Here is a 15944-nt window from a genome sequence, read left to right as displayed (position 1 = left end):
GTATTATTGATTGTATTCCCTGTGCTGTAACTTTTATTCCCATGATTTACTCATTCCATGACTGGAAGCCTGTTTCTCCCACGCCCCTTCACCTATTTTGCCCATTCTCCCAACCCCAGTTCACTTATATGTGGAATCTAAAAGACAAACAAATGAATAACCAAAAACCAGGTTCAGATCTATCAATACAGAGAACAAACTGATTATCAGACCCACAATTTTTTAGTCATATCATTTGAAATGTTTTAATTAAATTTTTAAGGGCAGGTTAAATCGAGGAAGTGTTTATACAGTCCCAGGATTGCAAAGAGTTTCCATTTAGGATATCAATATACTGTAGTAAATTTAAGAGTACTTTTGGCTTTTTGAAAAACACACATACTTCACATAATGTAATATTTGACAAGGCATAGTGGTAAAGTCATAGAATTAATGAAACTCTAAATAACACAGTAATTTTAAAGAAGGAAAGATATATAACTTACCTGGATACAAATGATTCAAACTAGAATAAGAACCCAATATGAAAATATATTTTAAAGAAATCTTCCTTAAACAAAATTGGTGCTTTGACATTACTGTTAAAATTTTTAGTTCGGTTATAGTGATCATCCTCCTGTATCTTGTTTCTACGTAAGACAACTTTCTATATGAAAATGGAGATGTTAGGTAAGAGTAAACTTCAGGCCATTAACTCTGTGTAACCAGTACTCACAAATTGTGTTACGAAGTGGTTCACCCATACACAGACTGTTTCTTCTGTTTGTAAGTTAGCATGTCCTTGAATTGAGGCAGTTAGAATCCCAAACAGAAATTACTTAAATCATTCTTTTGACAAAAGAACAATTCTTTTGATGTTCTTTGCCTCCTGTCACATGTTTTTTGATGTGGGTAAATTCACTTTGCCAAGGAGCTTGAATGAGATATTAGTAAAATCAGTAAATTAGTAAAAATTTGCTATTCAGCTCTTATGCGGAAATGGTCCTTCCATGAACGGGGAGGAAAGTAGAATGTGGCAGGATAGGGAAATCGTGGCCTGCTGACCATCAGTTTTTGTGTTTGTGCCCTCTTTTGCTGATATTGGGAGTTTTAGAGGAGAGAGAAAGAGGCTGTGAAGGACAGGTTTTAGATTTGTGTAAAATCCCTCGGTAGGTTCAATCCCCATAAGTATCATATGTCTACTCTTTGTATCGTGTTCATCACATAGAATTCATTCCGCCCTGCAGAGGAGGACTTGGCCAAAGCTCTGGGCATCTAAGTAGAATCTGTGTCCCATAGGTCTCTGGGGCTGATGGTAGTTAAAATCAAAGAACCAGTAATGCTCCCTGGGACTTTGGACAAAGGTCTGTGACAAAAAGATTCTAGCACTGGCATTTCTTTCGGCCCCACCAGAAAACTTTAATATTTGTTGAGAATCAACTATCTCCCTGCCAGTAGGAGAAACTCTCACGATCCTGGCCCTCCTCAGGGAAGAATATTCATAACACAATGATTATCAAATATTAACAATGAAGAGTCAGCAGACATTCCACAAGACGAAGGCAGACTTCATGATTTAACCGTATCTTTTATGACTATAAATACAGTTATGCTTAGAAAGAAGGTCAGTAAGTCTTTGTCACTTTCTCTGTCACTCTGTCTCCTTGTGTTTTATTTGTGAAATGGGTCAGCTTGCCTCTTTTATTTCATCTGTGAAGTACATATCTAATGTAAGTCCCCTATGTACAAAGTTTAGGAATTTTGTGATTATGCTCTTCCTTTTTTCTCTTAAAGCTACTGGTCAGGTCATATTGAACCCCCATACACATTATTTGACAGAATTGACTAAATATTGATTCCATCCAAATAAACAGTTAATCCAACACATTAGTAAACAAAGGCCATAGACTGTAGGTCTTTATGAATCACTGATAAAGAAAACTGTGAACAGATTTTTTTGTTAGAACTTTGACTTACCTTTTCAGGCATAGAAAGAGAAGCAAACGCTTTTACATGAAATAGTTTTCTGATTAATTATATTTTTAAGTTATCTTGCTTTTAATTGTCCAAACAATTAATTTTATTGTAGAAACTAATCAAGTACACAGAAATTTGTATCAGAATGTCAGGATCTTCTGATTAAGCTTTTTGTTTGAATTATCTGTAATGTGGTTTGACAATTAGTCACACAATAGACACATTATTTTAAATTGTGTTTACCAGAATTATAATGGCTAATTAATAATCAAACCTAATCTAGAAAAGTCCCTTTTAGCCTTTTAAAAGCTTTTGAGAAATTCTATGAGAAATATAGTATTTTAAAAAATGACCAGTTACTGTTTTCTTTTATCAGAGAAACGGACAGATAAGTCAGCTGTGTCTGGGGCCATTCGATTGAAAATCAATGTGGAAATAAAAGGAGAGGAGAAGGTTGCCCCATATCATATACAATATACGTGTTTACATGAGGTAAGTGAATTGAATTGTATTAATGATAAAACCTAGAAAATAGGTCTTTATGTATCATACAACAAGATATTTGTCTTTAATGTATAATTGAATTAGGTTTGTGCAATTGTTCCTAGAGTTCTGACCCTGTACTATGTACTATAGCATGTGATGTGCTAGGGAATCACACAGCCTATGTCTTGCTCTCTGAAGAGTGGGCACATGTCCTCCACTGAGAGTCAGAACAAACGCATGAGGCAGGTGTTAGCAAACAAGACAGTAAGATGATGTTGACCAAGGAGGAAGAAAAATATCAAACACATTTGTTAAAAAAAAAAAAGCCATGACAAATATTTTGGAAGCATTTAACATGCGATACTTTAGTAAAGCAGGAGAAGTTCCAAATATAATTATTTTTGAGAACTCTGAGTTAGTGTTCAGATTTTACTAAAGGTTTAGTTGGGAGTATTAGAAATACAAAAATTAGTATCGATATTGCTCAGTGGGTTTTGGTAGCCAGTGTAATAAGCAGTGATTTTCTTTTTCTAGAATAACAAAGAACTTCATACATGTTGAACCAACCTCTATCTTAATTACTGATTCCACAAACATGTTGGGAATGAGAAGGACCAAAATGTCCTTACCACCCAAGGATAGCAGAGAATATACCCACCCTAAAAGTAGGGCTTGGTTGTCTTAGAGGTTAGACTACCCAATTTGAATCTGAAGGGCAGATTTCCCTCAGTGTAGATATACAAACACATAATCTGTGCTTCGACTGAATGCTTTGCATCTGAGAGCTTAGAGTTGTGCCCAGAGCCTTTCTCTGATGCAAATGACTTTAGGTCCATGTAGCCGAAAATAAGAGGTGAAGCTGAGGAATGAACCTTTCCCCATGTTCAGAGACGTGGAGAAAAAAAACACCTTCCTAAGATAGAAAACGATAACAGAGAATCCTTGCCTTTTGCATATAATTTTCCTAAATATATCTATGAAAATGTATATGTGGAATTATTTGCACTTCCATTTTACTAAAGAAGGAGTGGGAAACAGTATTTAAATAATTTACACCTTACACATAATGAGATGTAGGACCCACGCTTAATTTCCAGAGCCCAATCTGGCCAGTATTATTATTACTTTAAGAAAGGTAGTTCAGCTTTTCAAATCAATAAAGAGAAATTCCTGAACTGACAGGATGGAGAGCCAACTCTGGCCTTATAGTTTGGGCAGAGAACATTTGGATCAGAGGAACAGCATTATACTTTGCTTTTCAGAGTCCTTTTCTGCTAGTCCAGGAACCAAAAAGAATTAAATCCAAGAAAGGAAGGATCTTTTAGTGACCCAGGTGCATCCATGTAGCAGTTGCCAAACTTATTAGAAACAGAAAGAAATTGTATGTCATGATTTTTCTTTCATTACAAATTTCTCAAACATTCATTCTTAACCTCAGCTCATAGCTCTGACTCTTACCATTTCACAGTCAAAGCTCTTTACATACTTTACATATTGTACATACATACAATAAAAGTCTGTATTAACATAGCCCCAATTACAGTATTCTTCAGGGCCCTATAATTTACTCAGAGCCCATGAGCACAAAATACATTCTAGCATGTAGAAATGTTTCCATGCAAAAACGTTTACTTCCTTCTACGATGAATCGGTAGGGATGAAACATGGGAATCGTTGATTGTTTGTAGACCTAGGCAGAAATAAAACCAATTTGCGTAAGTAGGAGGTGAGTTAGAATAAAAATCCGATTATTCCTATTGCTTCTCTATGCTAATGAAACCTTAGATACCTTCACATTGCACATATAAATTACTGAGAGTTCCAGTTACATAGTTCCGGCCTATTCTGAGGAATTACTGAACGATTGAAAACCACTTGCTTTTAGAATCTGTTCCATTACTTGACTGAAGTGAAGTCTAACGGTGGAGTGAAAATCCCAGAGGTCAAAGGGGAGGAAGCCTGGAAGGTTTTCTTTGATGATGCTTCCCAAGAAATAGTCGATGAATTTGCCATGCGTTATGGGATTGAATCCATTTATCAAGCTATGACGTAAGTATTCTATAACACGTGCAATGTTCGAAAGTCTCTGTTGAAATCTAAAGAAAAAGAAAAGCATTCATCTCCTTCTTCTAATTCAAACGAAATTTGATTGCAAAGTCAATTACATTTGAATGTGCACGTTGGATGCCAGATCGTCCCTCTCCCAGCTATAAAGTGTTAAGGATCTGCTAATTCACTACCACCATCTTCCCAAACCTTATTTTGTTCTCAGAGGGTTCTCCATGGAGATACAGAGCCTTTACAATGCCTGGGAACTTGTACCTTCTCCACCCTACCCCCAACCTACTGAATCAGAAACTCACAAAGTGGGGCCCAGTGATCTGTGTTTTATTTTATTTTTTTAAAGATTTTATTTATTTGACAGAGATCACAAGTAGACAGAGAGGCAGGTGGTGGGGGGTGGTGGTGAAGCAGGCTCCCTGCTGAGCAGAGAGCCCAATGCAGGGCTCAATCGCAGGACCCTGAGATCATGACCTGAGCCAAAGGCAGATGCTTCACCCACTGAGCCACTCAGGTGCCCTGATCTGTGTTTTAATAAGCCCTCTGGATGCTTCTCATAAACACTAAAGTTTGAGAACCAATGCCTTATTTGTTATCTGAGGATACTAAAGCCTGATGATTGAAGTGCATTGTCAAACTTTACAGAGTCTGTTAATGTCAGAGAGACACACATCTGGAGCCATAACAGTGTCTTGACCCAAACAATAGGCTGCATATTCTTCCTTCCTATATTTATACCAGTGTCCCTAATTCAGCAAAACCAAAATTTACTGAGAATGCACATACTGCAGTAAATGTGGTTCCATGGGAGTGACCCATGTAGACCTTTACTGAGGAGTTTCCATAAGGGTTTAGAATTGGGTTATCCCTTGCCTACAGCTTACCTTTTGAAACCTGGTCTAAGAGTATAAATGCATCTTGCTCAGATATATATGATGTATAATACTTAAACTCTTTATGTGCATATATTAGAAAACTGTACTTTCATTTTAAGGATGAAAATTTTCACTAGATGCCGGCCCAGATAATGGGTCCTTTTGAACCATTTGAGTGACAGATGTGGATTGGACAAAGATCAATGCTCTACTTCAAAGGTTTACTGTTCTTAGCATTTAATCACCAGACATAATTCCAGAAGAGCATATGTAAGACTACATTTAAAATTTTCTTGACCAATTGTATGGTTTTTTTAGTTGACGGAATGTCCTAAGTCTAAATAGTAAGACTTACAGATTATGGAGATGAAAAGGCACTTAAGGGTCATACAGTTGAACCTCTCTCCAGATGAGAAACCCTGTTGCTGCGTCCATTACTGATGGCCTTCATCCCTCTGCCTGTTCATACATGGCAACAGCACATTCCTTTTAAGGCAACCTATTTTGTAACCGGGCAGCCATAATGGAGTCCCTTGAGTTTGTCACCCACTCTGTCCCACGTCGTTGGCTATAACTCAGAATACCTCATATCAAATTAAGCACAAATAAAAATGCAACTATGATTAAGAGTCTAAAATATACTGTTCTGTCGAAAAGGAGCTATGTTAAAAAAGACAACAGTAAAACAACAGCAATGAGAAGTCTTTGGGAAAAATCATCAGTAAAAGAAGTGATCAAGTTAAATTCATTCCAAAATACCTCTGTGAGCTGATATCACGTTACTTCTTTGCCATATTTCCGATGTTCTGAGAAGCATAATCACGTTAACATAGAAAAAGGTTAAAAGCTGAAAAGAGGAAGATCATCCTTTATTCATTTTATCACTTGTGTTTTTTTTCTTATCTTTAACCTAAGTAAACAGTAACAAGAAAATACTTGTGGCTACTTTTGTACCAAGTGACCTGCATGTGAGCCCATAATGATGAAGGTCCATATAGCAAGTATTTTCAGCTTTGTGTGTCCTACAGTCTCTGTCACAACTGCATCACTGCACTCCAAGTGCAAAGGCAGCCATAGATATTAAATAAACAAATGGGCATGGCCATGTACTGTTAAAACTTTATTTTAAAAACAAAAACTAAGGGCTGGGTTTGGCTGTGGCCTTAGATTGCCAACTGCTGGTCTAAAGAGTGAAAGCAGGGTAGATAGGCATAAGGGGGAAAAATGTCTTCTTTTTTTGGTAATAATTTGAGCAATGCACTTTGATGATAATAAAATATAGTAGATTATGTAGTTGACCCTTGAACACCAAGGGTTTGGACTGTTGTGGGTCTACTTACAGATTGTAGATTTTTTACAGTAGTGCAAATGTATTTTTCTCTTCCTTATGATTTTCTTAATGCTTTCTCTTCTCTCTCTTATTCTAAGAATACATATAATACATATGACCCACAAAATACGTGTTTATGACTATTTATGTGACTGGTAAATAATATGTATGTCACAATCAATAGTATGCTACTAGTTAAGATTTGGGGGAGTCCAAAGTTATATGTGGATTTTTGACTGTGTAGGGGTCAGTGACTTTAACCCCTGTATTATTCAAGGATCAACTCTATCTACTTCTGGTTATGCATTTGATTTGATATTGATATTTCCATGTATTTATTTTTTATTCATTTGATGGGGAGATAGAGACAGAGCACAGCACGGAGAGAGACGGAGGGAGAAGGAGAAGCAGATTCCCTGCTGAGCAGGGAACCCAATGTGGGGCTCGATCTCAGCACCTGGAGATCATGACCTGAGGCGAAGGCAGATGCTTAACCATCTGAGGCACCTAGATGCTCCTCATAATGATATTTTTATTTATTATATGTAACTTTAAGCTTTGAGAACTGACCAAGATAGCCTTAACATTTCCCTCAACTTGATAAAACTTTAGACAGATTTGTTACTTGCCCCTAGGCTCTTGACCTCCCTCTCACACTTGGCCCTTACAAAATCCAGAAGGCTTAAACCCAGAGGTCATGGACTCCCCCCCCCCCCCCGCTTTTTTTTTTTAAAGCATTTACTTTAGAAAACTTATAATGGTAAATTCTTTGAATTGTAATTTTTTGAAAGCCTCTTGCCAGTTTTAACCAAGGAGTAGCTTTCTCAAGGACCAGGCAGGCATCCCTCTCAAATGCAGTCATCAAGCAGTATAGATCCCTGTCTCCCAGTCTCTGTTGGAGGAGCCTAATTTGGACAGGTGCCTTGATCCAAGTTGTAATACTGTCTTGGGTCATGAGTATAAGAGAAAGTTTATCTCTTTGGGGGGATAATACCAACTAGCAAACACAGGTGACTGTGATTCCCCCAACTCCAGGTCGTAAAACCTTCCATCCATTCCCCTTCCAATTCAAAAATGTCCCCATCTGTTATTTCAGCGGAGTTGAGTTCGGACTGAGTTCTGATTTATCTTCCCTACTGCACACCCTTGAATAAAGTTTTCCTGGCCTATTTCATTATGTCCAGTGCAATTTTGCTTTGGTAGTACAAATTTTATATTCTCACCAGAATAAAAAATATTCCTGTTGTTTGACAGTCTAACTCCTAAAAAGTTTGGCTACCAGTATGAATATGATCTCTTCATTTACTCTTCATGGATGGTCATTAGTTGTTGAAATAGTTTTTATAGAAAAGTACACCTGTAACCATTTTATATCAGTATGTTAATATTATAATTACTTGTGTAATCTAGTTTGAGAGATGGCAGAATGGTGTCACGGGGCACTTGAGTTCTGTTCAAAGATTTACAAACTGATATCTTGAATCCAACAGCCATAAGTTTTATTACTGCCTTATAAAAAATTCTATGTGCATGATAGAAACTCAGTACATATTTTTAATTGAATGCATCAGAAGCAGAAACTGTTTATTCTCAACTTCCCATGGCATATTTCTTCATGTCAGAAGTTCACAGTTGCCAGGCCTCCTGGATGGCTCTGTCAGTTAAGTGTCCTACTCTTGGTTTTGGCTCAGTTCAGGGTCTCTGGGTCTTGAGATCCAGCCCAGCCTAGGACTCCAAACTCAGTGGGGAGTCTGCTTGGGATTCTCTCTCTCCCTCTCCCCCAACTCACATATATTCTCTCTCAATCTCTCTCTTTCAGATAAATAAATCTTAAAAAAAAAAAGTTCCCACTTGTCAAAAGCATGCAAAATGAAACTTGAAAGATTAAGCTGGTATTGGTATCTATTTTACCTTATAAGTGTTTTAGAGCATATCATATTGATTGATAATTTATGATAATTTGGAGAAATATCAGAATACTGACATTCTTCTGTTAGCCATTGAAATGTAACTTGCAGGGATTTTTTTTCCCCCTCACCATAGCACATACCCTCCCCAATGTCCATCACTCAGCCATCCCATCCCTCCACCCCTCTCCCCTCCAGCAACCCTCAGTTTGTTTCCTGAGATTAAGAGTCTCTCATGGTTTGTCTCCTTCTCTGGTTTCAACTTGTTTCATTTTCCCCTCCCTTCCCCTATTATCCTCTGTCTTGTTTCCCAGATTCCTCATATCAGTGAGATCATGTAGGGATATATTTTTTACCATATTTTCCAAGTGATACTCCTGCAGCTAAATTGTAAATTGAGGGGTGCCTGGGTGGCTCAGTGGGTTAAAGCCTCTGCCTTCAGCTCGGGTCGTGATCCCAGGGTCCTGGGATGGAGCCCCACATCGGGCTCTCTGCTCAGCGGGGAGCCTGCTCCCTCCTCTCTCTCTGCCTGCCTCTCTGCCTACTTGTGATCTTTGTCTCTCAAAAATAAATAAATAAATAAATAAATAAATAAATTGTAAATTGATTCCTAACCAATTGTTGGCCAATGAATAACACATTTTTAAAAAGAAATTTATAAATAACCAGCTATATCTTCAGATTTAAATCGGTTGCCTGTTGGATCAGTAGTATTTTCCTGTTGTCTTGAAACTTGGCTTCCAGGGATCCAGAAAACCAACCAAGCAACAACAGCAAAACCTAGAACGAAGTATGTCAAACTTACCTCAGAAGTATTTCCCTTAATTTTAAAAACACAAAGTTGGGGAACTCAGCTTCAAAGAAGAAACAGACGTCCTGTCTACGTAGGAAGGGCATTTACAAAATTAGGAAAGGACAAAACGGCTTAATTTTTGTGGGCCTTCCTAGATATGATTTGATCAGGAAAAAAAAGTCAAAACTCAGTTTCTTTTGATATTTGAAGCCTACTTATGCTTAGCCAAATCCCCAGGTAACCACCTACTCTTCCTGTTTTTAGTAGAGATTGCCTGGTTCCTTTTAAGCGTACTCCCATTTCTTTGAAGATGGATTTGGAGCAGAAATAAAGGGGAAGTGTGTATTAAGCCAGAGAGTCTGGTTGTACATTATTACGTTTTCCTCTTGTGTATTTCTCCTCATAAGAAGGAGGCTGAATCTATTTTGCTGGTAAATAATCTGAACATTAATACTGAACTTCCCAGTCCTCTAAGGTACCTCTTGCTTACTGTAAATCTCTCTCCTTTTACCACAAAACATTTTCTATAAGGGCACAATTTATTGGCCCAATTTGTTGCATAAAAATGACTCTTTGTTTTGGGACATTCATGAGGGAGGAGAAAAAGGATTACAGTTTTCCTGTTTGGACAGCCAGTTGATCAAGGACCAGGAGGATTTGTTCCCACATAGTAAATCCATCTTAAAAAAAAAAAAAAAAAAAAGAGCAATTTTCCAATATATGATAGCAAGAATGAAAGTCTGTTTCCTTTCCAAAGAAGCACACTATTTTACATATTTTGCACCATGATGCTGGGCATGGAGTCTGTTTTCTACATGAGAATTTTTGGAGTCCTTCATGCTTTTCATGTATCAGTGCAAACATAAATGCTCTTAAAAACATTCTGACAGACTTGCTATTCACCCCTAAATACATGCAGGGAATTCCATGTCAGCATCAGAGATGAAATTGTCCTCTAGAGGTGATTTCTGTCAAATGAATACATTTTAACTGAGTATTTAATGAGTCTTAAATTTATTGTAAAATGAAGCCTCAGGCATCGCACAGAATCTGAGATTTCCTTAGACTATGGACATGCAACTCTACTACCAAGTGAGAAAAGCATTTAGTCAGTGTTTTTCACCTTGATGTCCTTAAAAAACAGCCTTGACTTTGGTACTGGCCCTCTTGATTGAATTTACATTTGAACTGCAACTATTGGGATATAGTTTATTTTAAAGGCACTGGTCTATTTTAGCTGCTTGAGCCATGAGCCTGCTTTCTAAGGAAAGTGCTGCTTCATTGATGAGTGAATCACTCATTCCTGTAAGAAATGTTTATTGAGGGCCTCCCATGTGCCAAGAAGTTTTTTAGGCACTAAGAATACATCAGCAAACAAGAAGTCAAGATCCAGTCTCTGGTGGAGTCCCCGTTCCAGAAAATACGATTCCTTTATTTGATAGACATTCTGAGCATTTAAGTCTGAGGACTGACACAGGGCATGGGGATACAGCAGTAAAAGATCTCTCTTGCTTCAGTGAGCTCCTAATCTAGAGCAAAGAGGAAGAAGAAATTTAATAGCAAGACTGTGTAATAGAGGTATACATGGGTCCTGTAAGAACATAGACATGAAGGGACCAAATCCAGGCACAGACGTGGAGAGGTGTCAGAGAAAGCTGATGGTAAACTGGGGTTCCCAGCCTTACTCTTCAGCTACGCTCCCCCCCCCCCGCCAAACCCTACGCATTTCATCGCCTTCCTGTCTCCCACCACTGTCCTCACACTCCAAACCTCTGTAGTTGAATTCCAGCAATCCATAGGATCTGTGAAAAGTTATGATGCTTTTTGCCAGAAGAGAAGTGGATCCTGAAGTGCTTGATCCCCTCTTTAGTGACAAGTGTAAGGGCCAGTTTAGCCAGAGCGATTCCATCCGGTTAAACAATGACTTTGTTTATGTAGTAAAACTGAAACTGTCCCTGCCCCCCATTCCCCCAGGGGACTTACTTAAAAACAAGTCCTGGAAACCGGTCCCAGGTAACAAAGCCCAAATGCAAGGGCGGGTCAGGTCTGGTGGAGATAATGGTCCGAATGCAGGGGTGAGTCGGATCAGGTGGAGACATCCAATCAGTAAAGCTCACATACTGTCTCCCTAGCTACCCAGGAGTGTGGGCCACACCTTTTGGGTGCCAATTCTGACCAAGGTGATAGGCTAGTTCAAATAGCTACTATAGGGTAAATTGTAATTCACTTGGCCACCCGTGTGTGACCTAGCATGACTGTGCGGCTTTCTCTGTGTGTTACAATCTCATTGGCCACCTGTGTGTGGCCAGGCTCAACCACATGGCCTTTGCTCTATAAAAGTTAGTCGGTAAGGCAGGGAGAGGTAGCCTCTTTGCAAGAGACGGCCCTGGCAGGTCTGTTTGATTCTCGATGCTTGGCGCGAAATAAAGCTTTGCTTGAGCTTCACTTTGTATCAGTCTCGCTCCTTTGATCACGGACCCATTATTGGGGGACCTTTCACAAGCATGTATGCAATCGCTGAAATGCATGCAAATTTGACTTTTAGGGAGCAAATGTGATAAATACTGTTTTAGTATATTTCTGACATTAGAATACAGATAGTCTTTCCCTTCACCTTATATTGTTTCTCTGAAATCCCCAAAGGATCTAGAAATTACTGTTGTCTTTATGGTGCTCCCTTCCAATCACCCTGCTCGTATTTTTATTAAAAAAAAAAAAAAGAAAGAAAAAGAAAAACAAAAAAGAAACAACTGATCTTTAAATCTTTTGAATTAAAGGCATTTGGACCCCTTGAAAACCACAAGAGGATGTGATTGGGGACAATTGTTCTTGAAAAGGCATGAGTTAGATGATTATCCTTCCCTGTCCCCCACCCAGCCCCATCGTGATACCTACAAAACAATAACAAGTGACTGAATCTGGATGTATATTTTGAAATACACACGACTTCTCAACATTTTGCTAATAATATTTGAGAATTAATGATTATGTTGTAGCAATTGCGTTAGCTAAAAACCTGCCAGTAACTATCTTACCACTGCCAGTTTAAGCGTCATCTTTTTGAGTTTGTTACTCTAACTTTTGGCATGAAGCTGAAATTCCATTTGTTAAATTGGTTTGACACTAACCCCATTTTCTTCAACAAGGCAGTCAGGGGATTTAAACATTATTGATCCATTGTTTTCAGTTGTACCTGTGTTGGGAAATGTTAGCATTTTCTGAGATTACAATAGTACTTGTGGGCTTCTTTTGTTTGAAGGTGTACTTTTGGAAGGGGTGGTTTGCTGCAAGGTACTCTTCAGTCCTTTTAAATTGCTAATTGCACTTTAAATCCCATTTTCCCTCCCGGTCCTACAACAATATAAGTAGCGTTGAAACTATTGAAACTACAGCCTTTAAAAGGAATTGATTTTCAAGGAGATGCTTAGAAGTAAGAAACTTCACCTTTGCAATAACCACACATAAAGAAGAGACACACATAAAGTCAGAAGAATGTGCTTTGCAAATTGGAGACTATGTAGAAGTCTGTTAGCTGGTAACTCCCAAGGAGCTAAGGATACCTGCCGATGGCTCCCTTGTCCCCTGCTTTCTGGCTATCGTTATTAACCAGGGGCTCCGATAGAATCAAATGTTGATAGTGGGGGAAGTAATGTTTATGGCTGGACACAACCAATTATCTGTGTTCAGAGATGCATAGCATGCTAAAGCTTGGAAGGATTAGATCTTTTCACTTCAAAGATGGAGAAACTGAATCTAAGAGTGATGGAGTTACTTTTCTAAGAGCTAGGATTAGAGCGAATCATGCCTATGCCATAGTACCTATAACTCTAAATTAGCCACCCAAAATCCCTCTTTCTGCCCCACACACCAAAAAAGCAATTTGTTGACTGTTTTTTCAAGGTTTTCAAGAAGTGTTGGGGTGCTTGGGTGGCTCAGTGGGTTAAAGCCTGTTCCTTCAGCTCAGGTCATGATCCCAGGGTCCTGGGATCTCTGCTCAGCAGGGAACCTGCTTCCTCCTCTCACTCTGCCTGCCTCTCTGCCTGCTTGTGATCTCTTTCTGTCAAATAAATAAATAAAATCTTTAAAAAAAAAAAAAAAAGAAGCGTAGCCACTAACCCTGATTAATACTTAGCCTTCTTCAAAATTTAAGTCTCTCTCTCTCTCTTTTTCTTTCTGTCATCTGAGAAATGTGTATTTTGATGCTTACTATTTTCTTGATTATATTGACTGCCTCATCATTTACCATTTATGTTAAAAGGGAATGTGAAATGGCAAGTTCAATGTAGACTATTACTTGGTACCAAGATATACCAGCTGTGATTTACTATTATCCTCATCACAGTTTCTAGAAAAGGACAGGCTCACCTAGATGGCTCAGTTGGTTAAGGGCCAGACTCTTGATTTCAGTTCAGGTCATGATCTCAGGGTTGTGAGATTGAGCCCCTCATCTGGCTCTGTGCTAGGTGTGGAGCTTGCTTAAGATTTTCTCTCCCCGTCTCTCCCCACTCTCAAAAAAAAAAAAAAAAAAAGAGAGAAATAAAAAATGAAGACAGGTATTTTTTACTAGCCAGGGAAAAGGTTATATTCAGGAGAGTGACTTGGAAATTCTGAATTTTAATGTTTTATTTTAAAAGTTACTATAAAATGCTTAAACTTTTTTTTTTTTTTCAAATGCTTTAACTTTTAATATTAGTATTTCAACTCCCAGTTAACTCCGGAGTCACTAGTTTTAAGAACATTTTAATGTAAGTGCTAAGAAATGACAATTATTGTATCTTTAATTTTTAGATATATTGAGACATGTTCAATTTAATTCCAACCAAATTAAGGAGGACCATATTTATGACTTTAATCTATTTACCTTCTTCCTTTTACCAGACAATGGAAATTTTATTGCTTATAATTTTAAGTAGCTCACAAGAAAAACACCATTGTGAGGTTAATTTGGTGTTTACACTGATGTAAAGTTCTAATGGAATGAAAAGTAGCATTAAATGAGTTTTCTCATTGTTCTCCTTTGATTTTCACATTGCTGTTCTCGTCCCTGTATTTTGCTTTAGGAAGTTATGAGTGAAAAATCATTCCATTAATATCTTCAAAATTAAGTCTCAATATATTTGATTTAGTGAAATCAGAGTGGTATCTATTTTATAGCAATTTTATAGTAATTTTTTTGCATCTATACATTAACCAGAAACTGGTAAGGTCTGTGATAAACTTTGAAAGAAAAAACATTTTACGTGTGATATGTTGTTGAATTCTTCTGTAAAAATCTTGTTTAATAGTATTTTGAAGAATAATATGGATTATATACTTTTTTTTTACACTTTTATATGTTAAAATAATATGTAAAGATGTTTGCATCTTTCTTGTTTGGCAACTTACAGGTTCCTTTGAATCCATATTTTTTTTGACCATCTAGGTATTATCAGCATTCACCTAAAGACCTTAAACTGGAAGCCAAGTCTCTAAAAATGTTCCACCATTACCCATGACTTTATTTAAATGCAGCTCTCATTTAGACTGGGAAAAGATGCTTACCTGTTCTTTTTGGTGGATTCTCCATGTATAAAAACTGGATTTTCCACCCCCCCCCCCAGATAATCTAAACAAGCTGTGAACTCTTGTCTTACTGGAAGTAAACATTAAAGATTATGTATAATCCCCAGGATATACTGTTCCCAGTGTTCTTCTGGGCCTTTTTTCTAACAAGCTTCAAATCCTATTGCCTAGTCCCTATTACACAAGCTGTACTGCAATCTTGGGATTTGTATATTCTTTAACGGATATAGAGTGAGTAGGTGTGAGAAACAAGAGATAGCTCTTTACGGCCTTGAGAAGCCATTAGCATGGAATAGGGAGTGATGGACAGCCTGCTGGCCAGCAGTCTCAGCCCCAGTCTTAGATACAGGGTTGGCAGTGTATGATTGCTAGAAATATCCTCCCATTTCCTCTCTAGTCAGGTTAATATTTTAGGAGTTTAGACACACTAGTCAGCCACTGAACATCTCTCAACCCAGCCAGCTGCCCTAAACTTAGGCAAAGTCTACTTAGGAAAAGTATCTTTTCCTAATCTAAAGATACCGGGAAATCTTTGATTGGTACCCTAATGTCTAGTGCTTTTTATGACTTGGCATTCTTTTTTGTTTTCCTCAGCTATTTCCATGGGAAGTTTCAAGGGGTGAATCACATATAGCTAGCTACCTCCAATCATACCCCAGAAATTATCTCCGTTAAAATCAGAAAGCAAAGTATTTCTGTCTATCCTCTAAGATGAATATATGCTTAATGATCTGGAAAATTTAAAATACATAGCAGTTATAAGCAGAATGCTATTAACCTTCAAAGTTATTGTCATCATTACTATTAACCGTTATGTACTTCAACAAATGTTTATAAAGCAATTATCTGTTTTGATAAACTGTTGTACTCAAGGTAACCAACCACATGTCCTCTACACTCTGATTCTACATAAATACATTTGGCTCACACTGTTTTGTTTTCATTAATAAACATCGGTCATCTCCTGTGTACAA

The 15944-nt window shown here is 37.8% G+C and overlaps 1 protein-coding gene across 1 annotated transcript in view; it reads left to right on the top strand.

Annotated features, from left to right (window-relative positions):
• The window catches only part of UNC13C (unc-13 homolog C), a 601184-nt gene that overhangs the window by 305246 nt on the left and 279994 nt on the right, over positions 1-15944 (top strand). Inside the window, exons 14-15 of the mRNA XM_032864917.1 lie at positions 2333-2448; positions 4328-4491. Coding sequence (XP_032720808.1) covers positions 2333-2448; positions 4328-4491 — 280 coding nt within the window. The remainder of the gene's footprint in view (positions 1-2332; positions 2449-4327; positions 4492-15944) is intronic.

The sequence above is a fragment of the Lontra canadensis genome, unplaced genomic scaffold (genome assembly GCF_010015895.1).
Source record: "Lontra canadensis isolate GAN:19392208 unplaced genomic scaffold, GSC_riverotter_1.0 scaffold28, whole genome shotgun sequence".
Taxonomy (NCBI): domain Eukaryota; kingdom Metazoa; phylum Chordata; class Mammalia; order Carnivora; family Mustelidae; genus Lontra; species Lontra canadensis.
This window is presented reverse-complemented; position numbering and strand designations above follow the sequence as displayed.